At 36.2% G+C, this 20544-nt stretch overlaps 2 protein-coding genes across 3 annotated transcripts in view; one reads left to right on the top strand and one right to left on the bottom strand.

The window, feature by feature from the left end:
* The window catches only part of CHRM5 (cholinergic receptor muscarinic 5), a 47832-nt gene that overhangs the window by 3664 nt on the left and 23624 nt on the right, over nt 1-20544 (top strand). The gene's annotated exons all lie outside the window — the stretch shown is intronic.
* AVEN (apoptosis and caspase activation inhibitor) overlaps nt 1-20544 on the bottom strand; it is a 94571-nt gene that overhangs the window by 56127 nt on the left and 17900 nt on the right. For both annotated transcript variants that reach the window (XM_069858307.1, XM_069858308.1), the window contains exon 2: nt 13022-13202. In XM_069858307.1, coding sequence (XP_069714408.1) covers nt 13022-13202 — 181 coding nt within the window. The remainder of the gene's footprint in view (nt 1-13021; nt 13203-20544) is intronic.

Below are 20544 nucleotides of genomic sequence, written 5' to 3'. Positions count from 1 at the left end.
GAGAGAAAAAGCACCACAATACACTTCAGGACCGTCTACGCTGCAAATACATGCAGGTAATACTATGCAGTATTTCCAGCTACATGTAAGGCAACATCTTCCAGAAACCCAAATTGACCAATATTAGTTATATTCATATCCTTTTGTCATGGATTAAACAGGCAGAACCAGGTTAGGTAAAACTGGTTTATAGCTACAGGAAATAATGAATAGTGATAGACACTATTAATATGATCTCTGACTTAAAACAAATGCACAAGGGATTATATACATTTATGGCAGACAGAAACTACTTTGTGAAGGGATCCAATACAGTATATACATATAGGAAGAAAGCTTCGTTACAGCAGATGTAATTGTGCGCTCCTGGTAACTGAAAATCTGCAGCCCTACAGCCTCGACTTACACCTCTTAGCTCACCTCTCTTTTGCTTGCGATGCTGTTGGTCCTTGACCAATTTTCTAAATACCTAAACATACTCTAATTAATAGGCTGTTCAAGAGTTGGTTTACCTATTGTAATGTAAATTAGATAAATCATCCCTAATGCCATTATGTGAATGTCATTCATGTCTTCCTGACTGATACTGTAGGTGTACACTATCACTGTCATCAAAATATACCTCGTCCATGTTATATTCTCCCTGGATTAATCTACAGTGCTTTCATTTCATGATTAAATGAATTCCAGTCGCATGAAATTACATTTTCAGTACAGTTGTTCAATGCCTTAGTTTTCAAAAATGCATTACAGCAGGTTTTTATCATAAACTATAGCTTGCTCAGTGAGTTATTTTTGTTACAGAACAAACTTATTTCGCTAGTCATTTTTGAATGAAATAATACCAGTTTACAACCAGTCTAGGGGACTGACAGACTTCGAGAACATAGCTCAGATGATTTTATTCTTAGCATAAGAATGTCTATAGCATTTGCAATTCCTGCAGTAAAAATTATTACATCTCTGAAGCTTTTTTAAAATTAAAAAATATATTCCAGTTTGGCTTTTTTTAATTAATACTAATATTTAGACCATAAATACCCTTCCCCTCTACCAAGCAAGTCTCTAAACACAGGTCTTTAATTCATATTCCAATTTTACTTCCCAAAGGGGTTCCACTGTAGTAAAAAGGCAATGCCCCAAGAACTGTTATCGGACTCTACTATTAATAAATGAACAGCCAAAATAAAATCATCAGAGTTCAGATGAACAGATAGAGAAACTATTTTGAAGTACAGGCACTAAACACAAATAATCACTAGGGTGTTTCTTGCTGTTTTGTTGTTGGTTTTGCTTTGTTCTTTTTTTTTTTAACACAAAGATAACATGACACTTTGGAGAATTTAAAATGCTTTGTCTCTAGTTAAATGTTACTTTACACAAAGATATTTATAAAAGATCAATTTTCTTTGACAAGCTGAAGTGTGCTTCTAAGTTACAGGTATGAGACCGGATGCTTTCAGATTACATTTCTACAAGTTAATTTAGCTATCTCATACTTGTAGGCAATTTTCCTCTAAGTGACTAGTTTGTTCTTCTAGGAGATTTCCACTCCCCTTTCCTTCTCTCTCTTCTCTTTTTTTCACATTCAAACACAACTCAGAGAAATAAAGTTGTCTGTGAGATAGAAAGAGGATATATAAAAATAGTAACTGAACACTTACTAAGCCATGAAATGAGCAACAGAAAAAAAGTAAATGAAGAGGCAGACAGAATCATGTGGAGTTACAGAAGAGAAAAATTGAAGCAAGAGAGACAGTAGTCTCTTGTTAGCATTGGAAAATGTATTTGATGACAATATTCTAACTGCAAATGTATATTAAGGTAAATCAGAAGTAGGCATCTGGATTTAATCCAATTTAATTCAATACACATGCATGCTACCACTGAAAAAGGAGCCCTGGCTTCTTCCCTTACTATCAATACCAATCCTAGTATTTCCCTCGATTCGTCAAGATCTTTCCCTTCTCATCAGCTGTTCCATTTTGTGTTCCTGCCAACTCTTTTGCACCATTCATAGTGTCAAATCAGGCAACTAGATTCATATCTGGGGATGGGCCAAAGCCATAATATCATTTAAGTGTCTTTCATTTCTTCAGAAGAGGGTAGGTGATCTTAATTTATTATCAAGAGCAGAAGGAAAATATAAAGCAACTTCAAATTCATTGTCTTTTTATTGATAGGAACTCCACAGCTGCATAACAAACAGACCAACAAAACCAAACACTCCCTAAAGCAAGAGAAGCAGAGACATGCAAGTAACGACACACAGACATCCACCAGCTTCCTTCTAAGAATGTACAAAAAGAAGAGATAATGTAAAATAAATTAGAGCCACATTCACCAGAATTCATGTAATAGTAGTGACTGACATGATGACTAAAGCAATTAATAAGTACATATACAATTATTTAGAGATTAAAAAGTTATCAAATTAAACCAATTTACAAATGTGACTGCTAACAACTACAGATTTTTTTCTCTGTTATTTAATGTGTGGGAACAGGGAAAGCCAATGCAGGTCCATTTTTTTGCAGCTGGAACAAGCAGTGTCAAACAGCCCATTTGTGGGAAAACGAAAGTATTTTGTTTCTTGGGGTAAAAGTCAATTTCTCCACTTAGACAGAAGTTATTTTTGCTCCCAATGCCATGTGAGGTGACAGGTGACACCACAAGATGAAAGGAAGCATGCAAAAACTTTCTGCATTCTCTGTTGTGCCAGTGGCACCATGTCCCTTTCAAACACAAATTAAATAAAATCACTAGTAGGTGTCGGATAAAGTTCCCTGTCAGTCTTGTAGTGTAGTCCTAAAGAGGGCACCTGAAACATGCAGCAAATATATTGTGTTTTTTCTTAAAAGGAAAAGCACACTTTGAGGTAAGAACGTAAAAGGAAAGTGCACAAAAATTAACCATGTCCAAAACAGAAGAGAGAGTGAGGGACAGAGAGAGAATGAATGCTCCAGGACTTCTGGAACCATTAACCAGCACCTATGACTTGCTCCTTGAGTACAACATAAGGTGACAAGGAGCAGTGCTTGTTGATTTTTCCAGAGGCATAGCAAGTCTTTTAAGTAAAGTGCAGAGACTGCGTCTGTTGGCAATGCCAAAGGTCCCAGACTATAAGGACTTTCTCAAAGGATCCTATTTAAATTTTAGAATTTTTTCCAGGCTGATGGACAACTTATCCTACAAAATGAGGCACGGTAGCACGTGGAGAAACATGGATAATGAACAAAAGACAGTACTGATGTCTTTAGACTGATCTAGTATTATTGGGTTGGGTAAGCTGTCTCAATTACTAGTCTTTTTCAAACTAATTTCTTCCCGCACCCCTGGTCCCACAGACACATCATGACAAAGCTGTATGCAGAGAGCAAGACAGTCAGGTGAGATTAGGTACCGACTTTCAGAATGAGTCTGTCTTCCAATCAGTTAGACAGAGTAGCAACATACATTAAGAAATATACCTACACGAGAAACATAAAACATCTTTTTTGAATGTTCTTTGCCTTTGAAGGCTGTTTGCCTCTTCAGTAAAGCACAACCTCTGTCTTGCTAGTGCCACTCTTATTTCTGTGTCTAAGAATGTAAGTCAAGAAGTGGGTTAGCCCAAAGTAAAACTTATGTTATAAAAGCACATCAACATTTCTCATCTGTCATGCTGAACTCTACCTTCTAACAACTTCAGAAAGATAAAGTACACCTACAGGAAAAAAATAGCAAGACTTCATCAGTAGAGAAGCCAGGGCAAAATAGCTTTTTTCCATTATAACCACTTTGGTACACTTCCTTGGGCATCAGAAAGGTGACAAAGAAGAACGCAAACCGCGTATGTATTCCTGAGAAAGTACAAACTGTACAGTCTTTCTCTCTGGGACTATTACTCTTACCCTCCTAGTACATCATTGACTCAGAAGAATCTAACCCAGTTTACCTCCTATTACCACTGAACTGTCAAAATACTTAGCTTCCAATACCTCCATTCTGACAGCATTTGTCCAGTAGAAAGCTAACCAAGTGTCTCAAATGAAAATTTTGTTTCTGTAAGTATCTGCAATTAAGGCCTCTAGCCTTTACATTACAAAAATTTTATGACACCAAAACCAGGAGACTGATATCATCCTATTAAAGCACTCCCATCTTGAATTATTCCTTCCACCTTACTCCCTCATATTTCGTAGCTAGCTGATACACACTGTTCAGTGACATATTTTCTGCATGTTGAAGCACATGCACATTCAAGAAGAAAATACCATATTATCACAGGCTGTTTTCAATCAAGAGCTTAAAAAGAAATGTAGACAGTATGATCAGTTTCACAATCCAAATTATCTGCAGAAGATTCAGAAATACCACGCTTTATAAGCCAAGATGATGAGTGTGTACTGTCAAAGGAAGGTCATCTGATTCACATTCCAGTAAAGGTTGAAAATGAGTCAGAACCAAAAGAAACATAATTCTTCCTCACTCGCACCCTATCCTGTCCCTCAAACGTGTTTTTATGAAAAGAGTTTCTAGCTGACAATTGTACACATGCAGAGTGTTTGGTTTGCAAGAAATTACAACAGGAATGAAGAATTCCATTAAAGGTGGAACAGACATTTAATACAACTCTTGTTTTGAAATGAAGACTTTGGCAAGGCTTAATATGCTTCTGACATTCTTAAGGGAAATTACCCAAATCAAGGCGAAAAAAAAAAAAGCCCTCTGGGAAATGAAATCAAATCTTTTAAACGCTCAGAAAATCCATCCTCATACACAACAGCCAGAAATGCCATTGATGCCACTCCCAAGAGAACACACAACAGATGAGGAGACAATATGTGATTTGGACAGGTACAAAGGAAGTATCACAAGAAATTGTGGACTAGAATTTGGATGTAAGAACCAGGAAAAGTTGGACGTAGGAACCAGGAACTCTTGAGGAACACGATGAGATCAGGAAAAGAACAACAGCAAAATTAATAGGTGTGACTCAGAAAGCATTAAAAGGAGAAAAGAAGGACAAAAAGTCTAAGATATCAACAGCAAACATGAAGAGGAATTCCAGGGCCACAAATGGGATAAGAAGAAAAAGAGAGGCTGCAACTGAGGTTGAGGAAGAAATAGGCACTCTGTGTCCTTTAGAGCACTGCCTATTCCACAGCCTTTCTTTCACATCAAAGCCAATGCTTAGAAACAGTACTGCTCCCTGGAAACAAATTTCTGAGAATCTTGCTAGGAGACTAGGTCTGTCAGTCTCTTACAATGGTTGTACACAGTCTGATCACAACACTGCTTTGGAGCATCCATCAATGAACAAGGAAACTTTCTTATCACAGTTATTTAGTTTGTAAACTGACTTTAGGAGTAATTTTATGGGAAATAGAACAGTAAGTGAGGCCTGGCTTCTGAAATTAAACCAATCTGCTACATCTGATATTCTTATCTTTCTTACTATAAACAAAAAATTCTGGTTTTACATAATTTTATAAAGCACATTTCTGGTTTTTAATTCTTTCCTTCAAGTAGGTGCTGAGAAATGGAACAAAAGTATTACAATTAAAACAAACACAGCTCCTCCAAACCAATCAACATTTTTAAATAGTACCATAGACTTGTAATAATATCTACTAACGCCATTATTAGAAAAGAGCTAGTACTTTACAGGCTAGCAAAAGAAAGTCCCTGCTCTAAAAAGCTTACAGTCTAATTCAGGTGATTTAACAGTGGTTCAAAATCAGAAATGTAAAAAGGAATTTGAAAGAAAAGATTAAAGTCAAAAGTAATATACAGCAATAAGGAAAATCACAAAGTTCACACTGTTAAAGAAAAATTCTAAGGAAGGGGGAAAGGTAGAAAATAATTTAAGAGAAAGTGGAAATAAGAATGCAGCAGCAATAACATACTGAATTTTGAAAATGAAGACTAGAATACTAAATGTACTGTCAGAGTAACTAATTTTTGCTTAGGGGATTTCACTGGCAGGAAAGTCAGAGATGATGATGTGGCAGAAACCATAATGACCAACATGAGTCCTAGTCAGACAGAACTGATTTTAGGGGTATTATAAAAACAAAGGACATGATTAAACAGGAGAAACAGTGAATTAGGTGAGTAGAAACTTTTATCTACCTTGAACCTACAAATTCAAGTAGTGGACCTGACAACAGCAAGAGAGGAATAAGGACAAATAGTTCCACATTTAAACTTACTGATTTGTGGTTTCATAACCAAAACACCCTTAAATACAATTCAGCAGAAATACTACCAATGTACAGTAGCAGCAAAAGATTAAGGCCGAAGATAAGAGAAGGATGTCAGTCAGAAAACTTTTTAAATCCAGAAATCTGGAACTTAACAAATAAATGTCTGCAATCAAAATGTGAAAAAATAAAAGAATGGTAAAAAGCTCACCACATTGATTTTAATGGGAAAAAAAATTAACCCCTTTAGTCTGTGAATCTTACTCTATTTAATTGTAAATGATAAAGCATAAAAAACATTGAAACCTTTCAAATTACTTACTGTTAGTTTAGCAGTAGTATCACTGACACGTATATGGTCACACAGTTATGAGACATCAGAATGTTAAAATGAAAGTAAGTAATATTATCCTACACGTATAAGAATTCACCATAAGAAGGATATTGAGGCTCTGGAGAGAGTCCAGAGAAGAGCAACAAAGCTGGTGAAAGGGCTGGAGAACAGGCCTTATGAGGAGCGGCTGAGAGAGCTGGGGTTGTTTAGCCTGGAGAAGAGGAGGCTGAGGGGAGACCTCATTGCTCTCTACAACTACCTGAAAGGACGTTGTAGAGAGGAGGGTGCTGGCCTCTTCTTCCAAGTGACAGGGGACAGGACAAGAGGGAATGGCCTCAAGCTCCGCCAGGGGAGGTTTAGGCTAGACGTTAGGAAAAAATTCTTTACAGAAAGGGTCATTGGGCACTGGAAGAGTCTGCCCAGGGAGGTGGTTGAGTCACCTTCCCTGGAGGTGTTTAAGGCACGGGTGGATGAGGTGCTGAGGGATATGGTTTAGTGTTTGATGGGAACGGTTGGACTCGATGATCCGGTGGGTCTCTTCCAACCTGGTTATTCTGTGATTCTGTGAATTCCAGTCATGGAATCACATTATACTTCTATATTTCAATCACAGAGTTTTGGTTATATTCTAGATAAAAATGAGGAGGAAAAAAAGGCACAGATACAAAAACATATATAATAAGCACAGATTACCTATTATAGGAAAATACATTTATCAAGAAAATGTAATTAATACTTAAAATCTGGCACTTCCTGTTTTTAGTTCAGATCCCCCACAAAAACCAGGACAGCTTGTCTGATTAGGACAAAAAGATAAATTTCTGTGCTGTTAGGAACAGTTTGGGAAGAAGCATTGAGCAGATGGAGAACCAGCCTCCACTGATGCCAAGTCCTGCCATTTTGCCATAGATCTTCATTGGGGGTGGAGGGATGTTTGTTTGGGAAAATTACTTTGGCTGGAGAGGAGAGGATGCATTTTTGTGGATTTCAGATATATAAACCAGCAGTATTTTGCAGCTATATCAACAAGTCCAGTGTCGCAGTCTGCCCAAGCATAACTCTCACAACTAAAACCTTTACAAGCGGAAATGAGGCCACATGGTAAAGAGCCTCCACAGATCGGAAACGGTATCCACCATGCAACGATCAAAAAGTAAAGTTCTGATACGCTGGAATGGGGCTAGAAGGACAAACAGAGGAAGAGAGCATGTCAGGGGAGCTCAATGAACTTTTACAAATGAGGTAGCAAAACAAGGAGAACATGAGGAAAGATGCAAGTAAAGCACATGCCCTTATCTCTTTATTTCAAAAGTGCATATATTAGGAATAACCATGTGACTTATTACCAAACCTCAGATGCAACAGTGTAATCTTCTTTCAAGACCAGTAACCTGGTACTAATACCTTAAAACTGTTAATAAATAACAAATATCTCCACATTCTAGACAAAGCTCATGTCATCTGGTAAGCAGTAGGGACATTAAGTTTTTACACCTATTTAACTTCTGACCAACTAAGAATCATAGATTAATTTACCTTGGAAAGACCTTTAAGATCACTGAGTTCAACCAGCTGAAAATACATCTGTTTCACATGCTGTCATAAAGACATGCAAAAAAGAATACAAAATTACTTTTCACTGCTTTTCACACATTGCAATAATGCCTTTGGAGCTGATAAAGAACAATTTTTCATTAGTCTGGATATCTCAATGGTACAAGAAACAGATACACAGAGTTCTATGGAGACATACGGACATAAATAATTTCCCAAAGCAGGCATACAAAATACAAAGTAGTAGCAGCTGACAATCAAATACCACTGGAAAGTGGGATTCCCCCAATACATGCAGTAATCCAAATCAACACTGAGTTATGTAGCTCTCTAAAGAAAACTGATTTTCAGCTATTCTCTAGAATTTCAAAACTCAAAGGATTCTTTTTCAGCATCAAAACCATGCTCTCTCATTGCCATTCCTTTTGTTTGCGCAGGGTTAGCATCAAAAATAAGAAAACTCATTTACTTTTCACAGTACATTTTTTCTTTCCACATTTCTGTTAGGATAGAAAAGTTGAAGGAAAGCCTCTTTTTAACCCAAGCCTTGCTCCACAAATTTAACTGTTCAGCTTTTCCAAGACAATCAGTGGTCTTCCATATACAGCCAGTTATCATGTATATATTGACCATGAAAATTACCAAAAATGCAACAATACATTGCAATAGACACATCAAAATTGAACAGAGGCCCCAAAGCAACAGGTTCAAAACCCAAATCAACAGGGGTTTAGCGAATGGATAACTGCTGCCTTACAATTCCTATACCTCCTGTTCATTACTATTATGCTCCAGCAACCGCTCTTTCAATTTTTATTCCACATTTCATATTGTATTCAAGTGCTAGGTTACCTTCAGAAATATATGTATTCTTACAATATCAAAACCTTTCTGCCAGTTTTGTTTGAACTACAACAGCATTTCTCTTCCTTGTCATTTATGACCATTAGAATTATTCAGCCATGGGCAAAGAAAAAAAATGGGGGAAAAAAATGACGTTCAAAATTATATTTTTTCATCTTGACAATCATCACATCCTGCAACTCAGCCTGCTGTTATTAAGGCATGGTTCGCAGCTTTTGGCTACTGTACTGGTAATACCTACCACTCTTAAAAGGAAAGTGATTAGAGGCCCCTGGATACACTTCGATCAGCTCTGTAATGAGATTGTAGAAGTATATTTTTAAACCTAAAACATCTATTCACAGCCAAAAACCTAATGAATGACTTAAATAAATTTTGGGATACTTAAGCTACATCAGTCAAAAAATGATGACAGGTCTTCAAACACAGCAAGGTTCTTCTAGCAAAGTAAGGTTATCCTATCATTTCCAATTCTCTTGTTCTTTCCACTTCAATGGCATTTTTACTTAATTGATTCAAGACATATTCCCTGAAGACTTCTAGTTTACATCAGTTAGACACGAAAAGCAATACAGAAAAGTTTGCATTGGTATATTCAAGGTTAATTAGATACATGTATATATGTAAAATACTAAAAAAAAAGAAAGCAATAGACTAAAAATTAAAGTTATCACCCTACTTTACATAGAAATATAATAAGCCCTAACAAAGAAGCTCTGTCAGGCTAGTGACATCAGCTGTTACCAAAGCCATCTGGAAGTTTTTACTTAACACTATTTTCAGCTGCTTTTTTATCTATTCAGTCTGAAATTTTCCATGTCAGTCATCTGCTTCAGGTAGCTTTTCCTCACCCTCCTCTCACCACCATCTTTTAAGAGTTAGAGAATGGCTGAAACATTATTCTACCACATAAGAACATAAAAAAAAAGTCCCTATGGTCTCTTCCTCTTAAAAACTGTAACCACTTTTCTGCCCTGAATCAGTAGCTTGAAATCAGGCTGGGCAATGTTTTTGTACAAGAGGCACACTCTGCTTATTTTGTGAAAACTTTGACCTGATTTAGCCAAGCTACAAGATTCTAGACATCAAAGTTCATATGTATTTTTTTTCCAAGATCTGCTGGAGCTTAACAGCCACTCAAATAGTTCAATATCACTGACCTTCTTTTTGTCATCTCAATGTGTGAGGCTACTGAATTAAGTTTTCTCTAACCTCAGGTTATGAGTGAAGAGCTAGATTTTCACTGTAAAAGAAGTCTGCATTTAATAGGCATTAGGTACAACACTGAACAAGAAGCGTCATCTTGCATATTTCTGCAACTTCACCTCTGCCAATGCCCCTACCATAGTTTAAAACAATGGCCTGTCACCTCATTTTGTTGGGTAACTCAGTAGGATTTAGGGTGTAGCAGAGCAGGTGGAAGACAGACAGGCAAAACAGCTTGCAGTGGACACTAGAACTGGATGGTTGAAAGAATAAAGTGGGATTGACTAGACAAAAGACTGAGAGAAGACCCACCACCAGTAATCAGAAACATGGAAGATGAAGAAAAATCAACAGAAGAGAGAGAGTGAGAAGAATTAGCAGACAGGCAACAACTGATAGCAGAGAGACAAAGTACATTCAGAGACAGTCTGAGACCAGTCAGGCCTAAATACTTAATTGAAAAGACAGAATCAGTGTGCACTGCAGATTGGCTTGAGGCAGGAACAAGCTGGAAGTATAGGCAAAAAAATGAAAAAGTATGTGCCTTCAGAAGCTATTGAAAAATATAAAATAATATAGCCTAAAGACTTATCATCCTCTGCAAATATCTGCAAGCCCCTTCCTTCCCCTTTCAGAAAAGATGTCTTACTTGCCTCTACTACTGATAAAGATACAGTGTAAAACCCTATAGCTCTGTTACTTTCTTATTTCAAGCAATGGTAGTGTTCATGCACTAGATTTAAAAGCTCCAATCCTGCTAAGTATCAACATGACACCAATATGACAGAATATTAGTCATCTAATTTTGCTGGGTTTTGTTTAACTAAAAACAAAAATATATGTAGAAGCACATTTACAAAATATTAAATGAATACCAAGAATGGAATTTTAATTCCTTGGATGTCAGAAATCCCTCCATTTAGATTTGTCTAATAGCATTAATTCTGTCTTTATTAACATATTATTCCAAGGTATTTTTTTCTACTGTATCTCATTCAATTAACAGGATATTTTCTGGGAACAAATCCAGGTTGTATCTTGAAGGATGGCATTTTCTTTAAGATCTTGTTATCAATATTACAGAACCTAAATATAATGTAGGATAACAGGTTTTTAATCTGAGCTTTTGACAAAGGACTCTTAACTGGCTGCATTAATTACATTGTGTGTACTAATAATAAATTGTGTTCATGAAAAATAGCACTTTAATTCCATTCCCTCTCTAATATCCTCCTGCTTGTTGCAATTGAAACAGATTCATTGTACAACTTCATATGGCTAAACAGCACTAGACTAACAGAAGTCAAACTTATCAAATAAAGCAGAGGTGCAAGCTTCTTCTCAGACAACTAGAAACGCATTCTCAGTTTTCACACATAAACCAAAGAGACCATACAAAGAAACCCCCCAACACACACTGCTTTTTTAAACATGACACTAAGAAAACCGCATTATTTTTGAGAAGGTACTTTTTTCTTCCTCTGAAAGGAAGTACTTTATTTCAATGGTGTTTCTTCTCAATTCACTTTAATGTTAAGAATAGTCTCAATATATTTTAAATAAAGCACTCTTTAAATGAAAGATTTAGAATTAATATCTAGTAAAAATACTAATAAAATTTTTATTTTAGGCATTAAGAGAGTCTACAGAGTAAAATATATCTTTTGGTAGTAACTGTACTGAAGTATAACTTACCAAAAATAAAAATTAGTAGAAACATATGGTATTTCCTTATATCCTCCGTTCAAAAGTACTATTCATTAGAACATCTTAAAGATATTTTGAAGGCTAAGTATAATGTTAGAGGTACTAAAGTTTGTTTTAAAAAGCTGAACCATGGCAGCTCGCAGCTCTGTTCTCTTGATTTAAAAAGTTTTGAGTTGTGATATCTACTTTGCTCTCCAGGCTACATTACCTATCCATCTCTGAGGTCCACGCCAGGCATCTTGACTCCATGCTGCTTACCATGCAGCATACCATTCAAAGAAGTCAATAAACATCTCATGACCCTATGATTAAAACTGGCAATTTAGGCCTAATACCACAATATTCATGCAAAACTGAACTTCATAAATTTATTTTGTCAAACAAAGCAAGCTCTGGTCCCTGTTTCTTTAACGTAGATAATTTAACCTGTTCCTCCAAGCTGTCCAATTTTTAAATATGAGATTCCAGAGCTTCCAAGTTGCTCAAATAAAACCCATAATACGTTGTTTGCAGGTTTCTACTGAACAGTATTCCAACACAATGGCACATCAAGGGTTTCTAAAATAATTGTGGTTAACTGTTTTTTGTGCAACTGCCCATATTATTCTTGCAGAGCTAAAAAAAAATAGGATCTAGTGCATCTTATCCCACCTCCTCCTTCTATTCTCCCCTTTAAAGAGAGGAAACCAACTGATCTTTATTTTCACTGAGAGTAACACTTGCTACTCATGCATACATCTGTACAGTGATGATTACAAATCTTTGTCAAAACAAACAACAGCAAGCAGCTGCTTGACTACTTTGCTGTGTTTAGTCATAGTAGCAATCTCCTTTGTTTTCTGAAAAGCAACCCAATGACGAGGACTGGCAAATTAATTGTCAGCAAGAACAGGCTCAAAGTTACACTCAGACCCATACATAGTGTCACAGGAAGGCTATAAATGCAGCAGCCCTCTTTTACTCTCTATCTGCCACAGCTCAGTGCAGCCTGTATGCTTTTAAGCTGCTCCCATGGAGACTGAACACTTGTAAGTAATGGCAGACTTACTGACGCCAACAAGAATAGTACTCCAGGGATCTGTTTCACCATCAAGGACAACAGCCAGAAACGTACTAATGTTTCAAAATGCAAAGCTAAAAAACTGTCTGTAGAGTAGAATATGCTCACCTGCTGAGCTAAGCAAAACACTGAAGTCTGTTCCTCTCTGTGTTTCCCCATGTTCGCTCTGTCCCTCTTTTTCTGTATCCTCATAGCGGCTCCAGTTGGAAACAATCTTTCTTCTTGAATAGATCTTCAGTTCTTCCTTCTCTTCTTGCTCTTGTGATTCAATATCATCTTTCTCCTCTCCCTGTGACATTTAAATGGACAGTTAAGCCATTGCAACTCAACAGTATTTTGTTCTATCTTTAAACAGTGGATCATAAACACAACTCCAAACGCAGAATTAAAACACAGAAAGACAAATCAGCCTGGATTCCCAGCAAAAGTTTAGGTCAGGTGCTACCATCTTCCTGAACTGTATGTAATTCATCAACAGCACAATTAAAAGCACCTAGTGAAGTTTCAGACCTTACAGGGTCAAGCAGTGACATTGGTAAAATTTGGACTGTCTTCCCTCCTTGTCTGGAAGCTCATAATGAACAGCGTCCTTTCTGAAATTCAGAGAAGACGTGGAGCAGGAAGCAGAACTAAGAATTTAATCACAGTATCTCTGTTCAAGTGTTGCACTAATACAAATGATAACAGATGTTTGTAGAGCAGAATATGAAAAACGTAGCATAACAGATACTGCAGAAAAAAACCCAGAACAGTGAACTATCTAAGAATTTCCATTATAATCATCTGTATGGTGTTAAATCAAGTAATACGGAATAATTAATCAAATTTATTTCCTCCACGAAAGCCATTTTGCAGAAATTCACATGGAACAAATAGACTGCTGTTAGTCAATCCACTAGCTGAAACTCTTAAAAAGCTCTAGGGTCAGAAGAGGAACTCATTGCAGAGCCAGCTTAAGATGCAAGCAAAACAGGCATTTGCCACAAGTACAGAGCTTGGGGTTCAACGGGTAGGAGTATTAGTTCATAAACAAAGATTTGCTTCCTGGAGGGAGGAACAATCAAAGTGCAAGAGGAGAACTGAGAACAACCAGAAAAGTTCCATACAAGATACTTTCTGCAGAGATATGAAGCTCCAAAGAGTAAGGGAGTCAAGAAAGAAGAGATTCCCACCGTGTCTGCTCCCAAACATTCCTGCTGACAGCTCCACTCTCTCTTCTCTCATTTACTCCGTCTTTCCTTTCACAAACCACAGTGTGCTGCTGTCATAAGATTAAATTTCACTGTCCCTATATTAAGTACATTTTTCATGAGCAGGGCAGTGAAATTCAAGTTTATCAAGACTGCTTTAAAGCTTAAAGCCATCTCCATTCAGTATAAAATAATTTAAAAATCAAGCTACCTTTTGGTAAGTCATTATATATCCATAAGCCAAAACACCCTTACAACTCACCATCAGACACTAGCTTTAAGGAGGGCCTTAGCTTTGATAGCTTAAACCAAACGGAATCCTGAAACAAATAAAGAGCAATTACTTATGTTTTTCAAAAGCCCTTGTAAGAGAAGAGCTGCAACACCTTGTGCAGAAATATTATCAAAACTCTAGCAGTTACTGTGTTTCTAAAACTATCTCAGTTTTCTTAAGCACATACTGTGGACTTAACACACTGGTACAACATTATGCAACCTGGTAAAAAAACTGCACAAAGCCACAATCAGGAACGAACCATCACCACTTCATTGACTTGTTTTATAACTGATGAGTTACTTTAATAACTCAGGAAAGGACATATGGAAATACAACGCATGTTTTAGATTGGTTTCAGAAATCCATTGAGGAAAACTGTAGAAAATTCTGTAGCTACATTTTGGCTTAGTTGGACAAGGACAAACTTGAGATTTTCATGTTCCTTTTGTGTCCAATTACACAACAGAAAACCCTCTACCGATGCCAAATACATCCCTGCTGCACACCAAATACTATATTTATATGCAAGTACATTGTCATAAAACAAAGACTGACACAGATGTAGCAGTTTGTGTAGCAGTCTGTGGACCCTGAAGCATTACTATTCCTTAATGACCAAAGGTAGCAGTGAAGCTTTTACACAAACATCCACTGAAAGGCAAAGCATCTTCAAACACAACTGTGAGAATTCAGATTCTCCCATGTTTGAGGATTTAAAAATGAATGCCCAATGTATGATACAAGTAGCAAAATCAGAACTAAAACTATGCCTTCCCAAGAAGAATAATCCACCAACCTTCATGAACAAGCTTTCATCATGGTTTGAGAGATATGGTTACGAACAGCATGAAGAAATGGTAAAATCAAAGATCTTAAAAACATTAAAAGCGTCACAATTATATAAATATAATCCCAGTTTTGAAACAGCTGACAAGAAGGAAAATATTCTGTGCATTCTCCCTGCTTTTGTGCAATTTGTAGGTAAATTCTTTTTTCTTTCCATTCATCGGATAACTACACTAAAATAGTTGTGCACAAATGGCTGTTTGCATGAACAATGAGGTGAAGTCTCAACTCTATATTACCGAGGACTGATCCACAGTTATGGTTTCCACAGAACAAAGGCCAAGTCCACTTATTTCAGCTCTTCTGTTCTTCTCCTATAAATTGAATGATTTGCTGCAGCCCAGCAAACTAGTGAAATTTAGTGTCCAAAATAATTCAGAGATGATACAATTTACAAGTCAAAGCAAGAACAGTGCTACAAAGATAGAAAGGTGTTGTACTTCGCTTTTGTTTTTAAGAAAAGATCAGAATCATCTTAGGCAATTATAACATATGTAATTACTTACTATATACCTATTTTAAGGATTCACTCCTTCCAGCCGTCAACATAAACAAAACGGGAGTATCACCTTCTAATTTTAAGAAGCTTCCAATAAACTAATATGGATACACATTCTCTTATAATGTACTAAATCCTTTTTCACATTCTGTTACTAATTGTTATACAGCACACCTCAAGGAATTTCATTTCTTAGAAGTAAAACTGCTAACTTGAACTTTAAGAAACAAACCACAAATTCTCAGTAGTGTCAACAGCAGTTGTGCAGCCTGGTTCCCCAAGTACTGTCCTGAAGTTTACTTCTGAAATGACTAAACTTCAAATACAAAACCTGCTTACGTTTTCAATAAATATTTAACAGAAAATTTTATATATGCAGTACCATGCTACAAAATAAAACTGCAAATAATCACATTTCAATATTTAACATTCAATAACTTTTATGTGTTTTTATCAAATACATTTTAAAAAAGGATCAATGAGGCTTCAGAAAGTAGACAGCTACTATCTAACGTAACAACCTCAGAAACACTGAAATCTTCTTTACTCTCTTCTTAGTTGCCTATTCAGCTAGACTATGCCTGCCACTGTTGTCATCATATCTTACTGAAAATGAGTCTTAATCAGAACAGAGCAAACACCTGTCCTACGTGTAATGAAAAATAACTTCCCTCCTGCCCCATCCTCAAATAACAAATAATAGAATCTGAAACAAATTCTAGAGGCCAATTCAAATAAAACCTTTAGAAGAGTACTACTCGGGTAGGGAGAAAAATCTATCCCTTTAAACAGTACTGAATTACATCTACACATTATTGCTCAATGATATAATGCAGCATGATACCACAGGAAATATATTTATCTGCTGTGCCTCTGTTTAAGGCAGTATCACACCCATTACCATTTGCATATTCCATTGAAATTTGTAAAGAGGGGGAAGTATGCAAAAGCCCAGTTGATCAAAACCAGGAAAGGTTCAGACTGTGTTGCATATCAACAGAACAAAAAATATACGCAGCGTTTGCCTAAACACTAACTTTATCCAGGTCATTCTAACAACAGTGAAAGTGCCAACCTTCCCTGCAGAGGAGCTTGAACAACTTGAGGTCTTTCACCAAGGAATGTATTTTCACCCTCTACCAGAGCCTTTGACTCTGCATAGGACACATGACCTGAATCTACCATCTCCATCACAGCAAGAGTATTTTAGTACACTCTTCTTTATACATTAATTTTTCATACAGAGTTAGGAATGGTATGGTTTTGAGGAAAAGTAGTAAAGCAGGCTTTCTGTTCCACTTTTCTTAGACAAGAACAAGTTGATGCACATGCTTCAGAAATGAAGCTGTCAAAATTAAGTAAACATTGTTCTGCACAGAGAATTTCCCCTGGGGTCATTCTTTTGCACTTCCCTGGAACCCAGAGTCGTTTGGATCAAACCAAGGCTCAAGAACCCAGTGGAGAAAGTGCAACAGTGACCTCTTACATCCCGTTTCAACATTTCAACCACTCTTCAGTGTGTATGCAGTCAGTCTTAGCATGTTAAGTATACACATGCAAACACAACAAGAATTGTTGAGCTCACAACCCTTTAAAAAAAATAGAACTGCATTACAAGTCAGAGCTTCCATTAAGACTTTTCAAAACTGTGTATTTATTACCCTCAGGAAGCCACAGAAGTTAAAACTTATAACCCTCTTCCTGTTCAGTTCTATTAAATCTGTAAGAAAAGATTAGAACATTTAATCTTAGTCAGTACTTAAATATTCTACAGTGACTGGCAGGAACATAGAAGCAACATATGTTCAACTTGCCTTTCTGTGGGCCAACTGCTTTTCTCTATTATGTAGGCATCATCAGATTTCCATTCTTATTTATTTTGTAGTATTTTTCTCAGTTCTCTTCCTGAGAATGTCACTTTACAGAACATTTGAAAACATAGTTTGAGCTTTCTGTTAATCTATTAGAAAGAGCTTAGCTATTTCCCTCCTTCGCCTTCTTCACAAATTTATACAATAACCTTTTCATTTTATCTTCAGAGATTCCTAACAATTATATTGATTAAGTGCTACTTTTTTCCTTTATTACTGTAACTTCTCTATTACTGTTTTGAATGTTACACTTCTTAAAAATATACTTCCTTAATACGCTTCCTTAATTTTTACCATTCTTAATTAGGGACACATACCTACAATACTCCAGACTTCTTATATATCTGCATAAAGTCCAAAATAAATAGTTAGCCACTGCCAGACATGTTCACTTGCATGTCCATGGACAGCGATAATCACTCTCTACTCCCCGCATTTGATGCCTTCCCAACCAGCAAGAGCACACAACAATCACCTGATAAAACCTGTCTTGGTTCCCTCTTCCCTTCTTGGAAACTGCTGTAAGTTTATAGACAAGTGTGATGACATTCTGTCTCGGTCTCAATTCCAATTTCTCCTCTCATTAGGGGAAAAGCCTAGCAAGGCAAAATGAAAATATCCTTTGTGTTGAATCTGACCTAGACTTTCAGGGGCATGATGAATGGGCATATACCTCTTCCTCATTTGTATTTAAAACACTAAGGTGTCCGTGCACAGACAATTTCTCCTCTCCTCCTCACCCCAATTTGAGCATCTGTTACAGTCAAATTCTCACAGATGGAACTTCTAAGTCACAGGGTTAAAAAATAAATATATAAGTAACCAACAAAGTAGTTTGTAATCTCTACGCTCTAAGTTCTTTCACACAATAAAAGTCTGTAAACAGAGGCTTGTATGAGTAACAATAAGTAAGATAGATTGGCTGATATTAACTGCTGAGTGGTTTCTCTAGGGAGACATAAGTAGAAATGTGAAAGACTTAAGAGTTACACTTTGGTGACTTAAACTGCTCTTGGAAAAACGTATCTGCTTTTAATTTCATGGCTCAAAGTTATCACTCACATAACCAAACAGCAGCAACAAGATTACACCAGGAATTTCCATAGCACAATATGAATACAAGATAATTTCAAGAATATCTAATTTTTTTCTAACAGTGTTTATTAAATGCACTTTTTTACCTTAAATCCAGAAAGGTGCAGAATCCCCTGACTGTTTAATTTTCTCTATCACAATGACTGATAAGCTTATAGTTTATAAAAGTTACACATAGCATAATAATCAACAAAAAAGTTGTTCTGATTTTCCAGATTTACCTAATTACAACCCCTAGATATATGTCCCCCTTCTCTTTTTGTATGTAATTACAGATTCATTTAAATAAATATTTTCCTTTGCCAACTGTAGATTTATCTCACTTATTGCAGTGGAAAACACAAACTGTATAGTATATTAAAGAAAAATAGAGTATATATTCGGAACTATGGCACGCAAAAATACAACTGTAAATGCATTTCTCAGTTTAATGCTATTACTTTGCAAAAGACAGAGTACTAGTGCAATTTTATCGATATTCATGCAAGTTTGTAGGTGTTTAGAATCAAGATGTCCTTACCTACAAGAAGCAATACAGAACGTTATCTTTATGAAGTAATCTAGACAAAGAGCTGAAAATCAATGACAGAATTTGAAATACAATTCACAATGCTATAGATAAATAGGAATTTACTTTTAAAAATAATAATGAATTAACCACATAAACATGCCTGTCAGTGTATTATACACAGACTCCACTGTCTGGGGAAAATCCCATGAAGCATGTTCTGTCTACCTACTAATATTAACGATAAATGGCTGTACAGAGAGAAAATTACAAGTTAGAACAACATTAAAAAGTCATTATGAAGAGTGGCATACAATCCCACAAACTATTCTTATTTAATACTCTTAATTCAGAGATTGGAAAAGTAAATGGAAGATAAGATTTGTTAATTTCCTTGAAAAATAAGATTTTCCTAATACCATAAGATACCATAGCTTCTTTCAGAGACAGAAAATAATATTTTGTAACAACACTCAGCAACATCTACCAAGAACTGTGAGCTGATAGCTTATCTATACTGGATCATTTTCGATAGACATATTCACAAGTCTAACCACAATTACAATGAAAAAGTAAATACAATACCCTTGTCCACCAAATTATTTTGCTTCAAAGTTCCTGCTTATTATATCTACAAGATACAAATAATTGCAACTGATTTAAAATTTCAAATGAAAGAGACTCTTGTCTCATTACTCTTAAAGTAAAAAAAAAAAAAAACCCACCTCTAAAATAGCCTTTGCACTCAGTAAATTGATACCATGATCAAACACCAGGTGGCTACAAGTCGTATATCTTTCTCTCAGAACATTATTAATATTACCCCAAGTTATAGCCATAATTTTGTGTGAATCTTACGCCTCACTGAACTGGAACAACAGCTTCTACTACAAGCTAAGTCTGCCCCTTAGACCAAGTGAGCCAGGGAAAAAGAGGGGAAAAAAAAAAAGCACCCCATAGGCAAACACCTTGGCTATTTTGATCCTTTATTGATCTAAATGGCAGACTACCTTCCCTTTCAAAAAAACTAGAAAAAAAATCCATAAATTGTGACATTCACTTTCCACTGCTCTCTCAGAAATACCTCTGTAACCTGCTAGTACATGGTCCTTCAAATGGACGGCTCATGGGGCAAAACAAACCTACCTCCACTACCACTGAAGTTCTGTACTGCAGCTTCTAAAGACCCAGTTTGAAACTGGTGACTACTAGATGAAATAAACTCAATAACCAAGCAATGTACATTCACAAGAAAGTCTCAAAAACTCTATTGTAGTATTAGAAGTAGACTTGGGAACTTGGTAAAGCCTATAAAGTCAGTATTCATTTCGGAATCTGCACATTT

Source organism: Phaenicophaeus curvirostris, chromosome 5 (assembly GCF_032191515.1).
Source record: "Phaenicophaeus curvirostris isolate KB17595 chromosome 5, BPBGC_Pcur_1.0, whole genome shotgun sequence".
Lineage (NCBI taxonomy): Eukaryota > Metazoa > Chordata > Aves > Cuculiformes > Cuculidae > Phaenicophaeus > Phaenicophaeus curvirostris.
The sequence above is the reverse complement of the archived record's forward strand: the minus strand, read 5'-3'. Positions and strand labels throughout refer to the sequence as shown.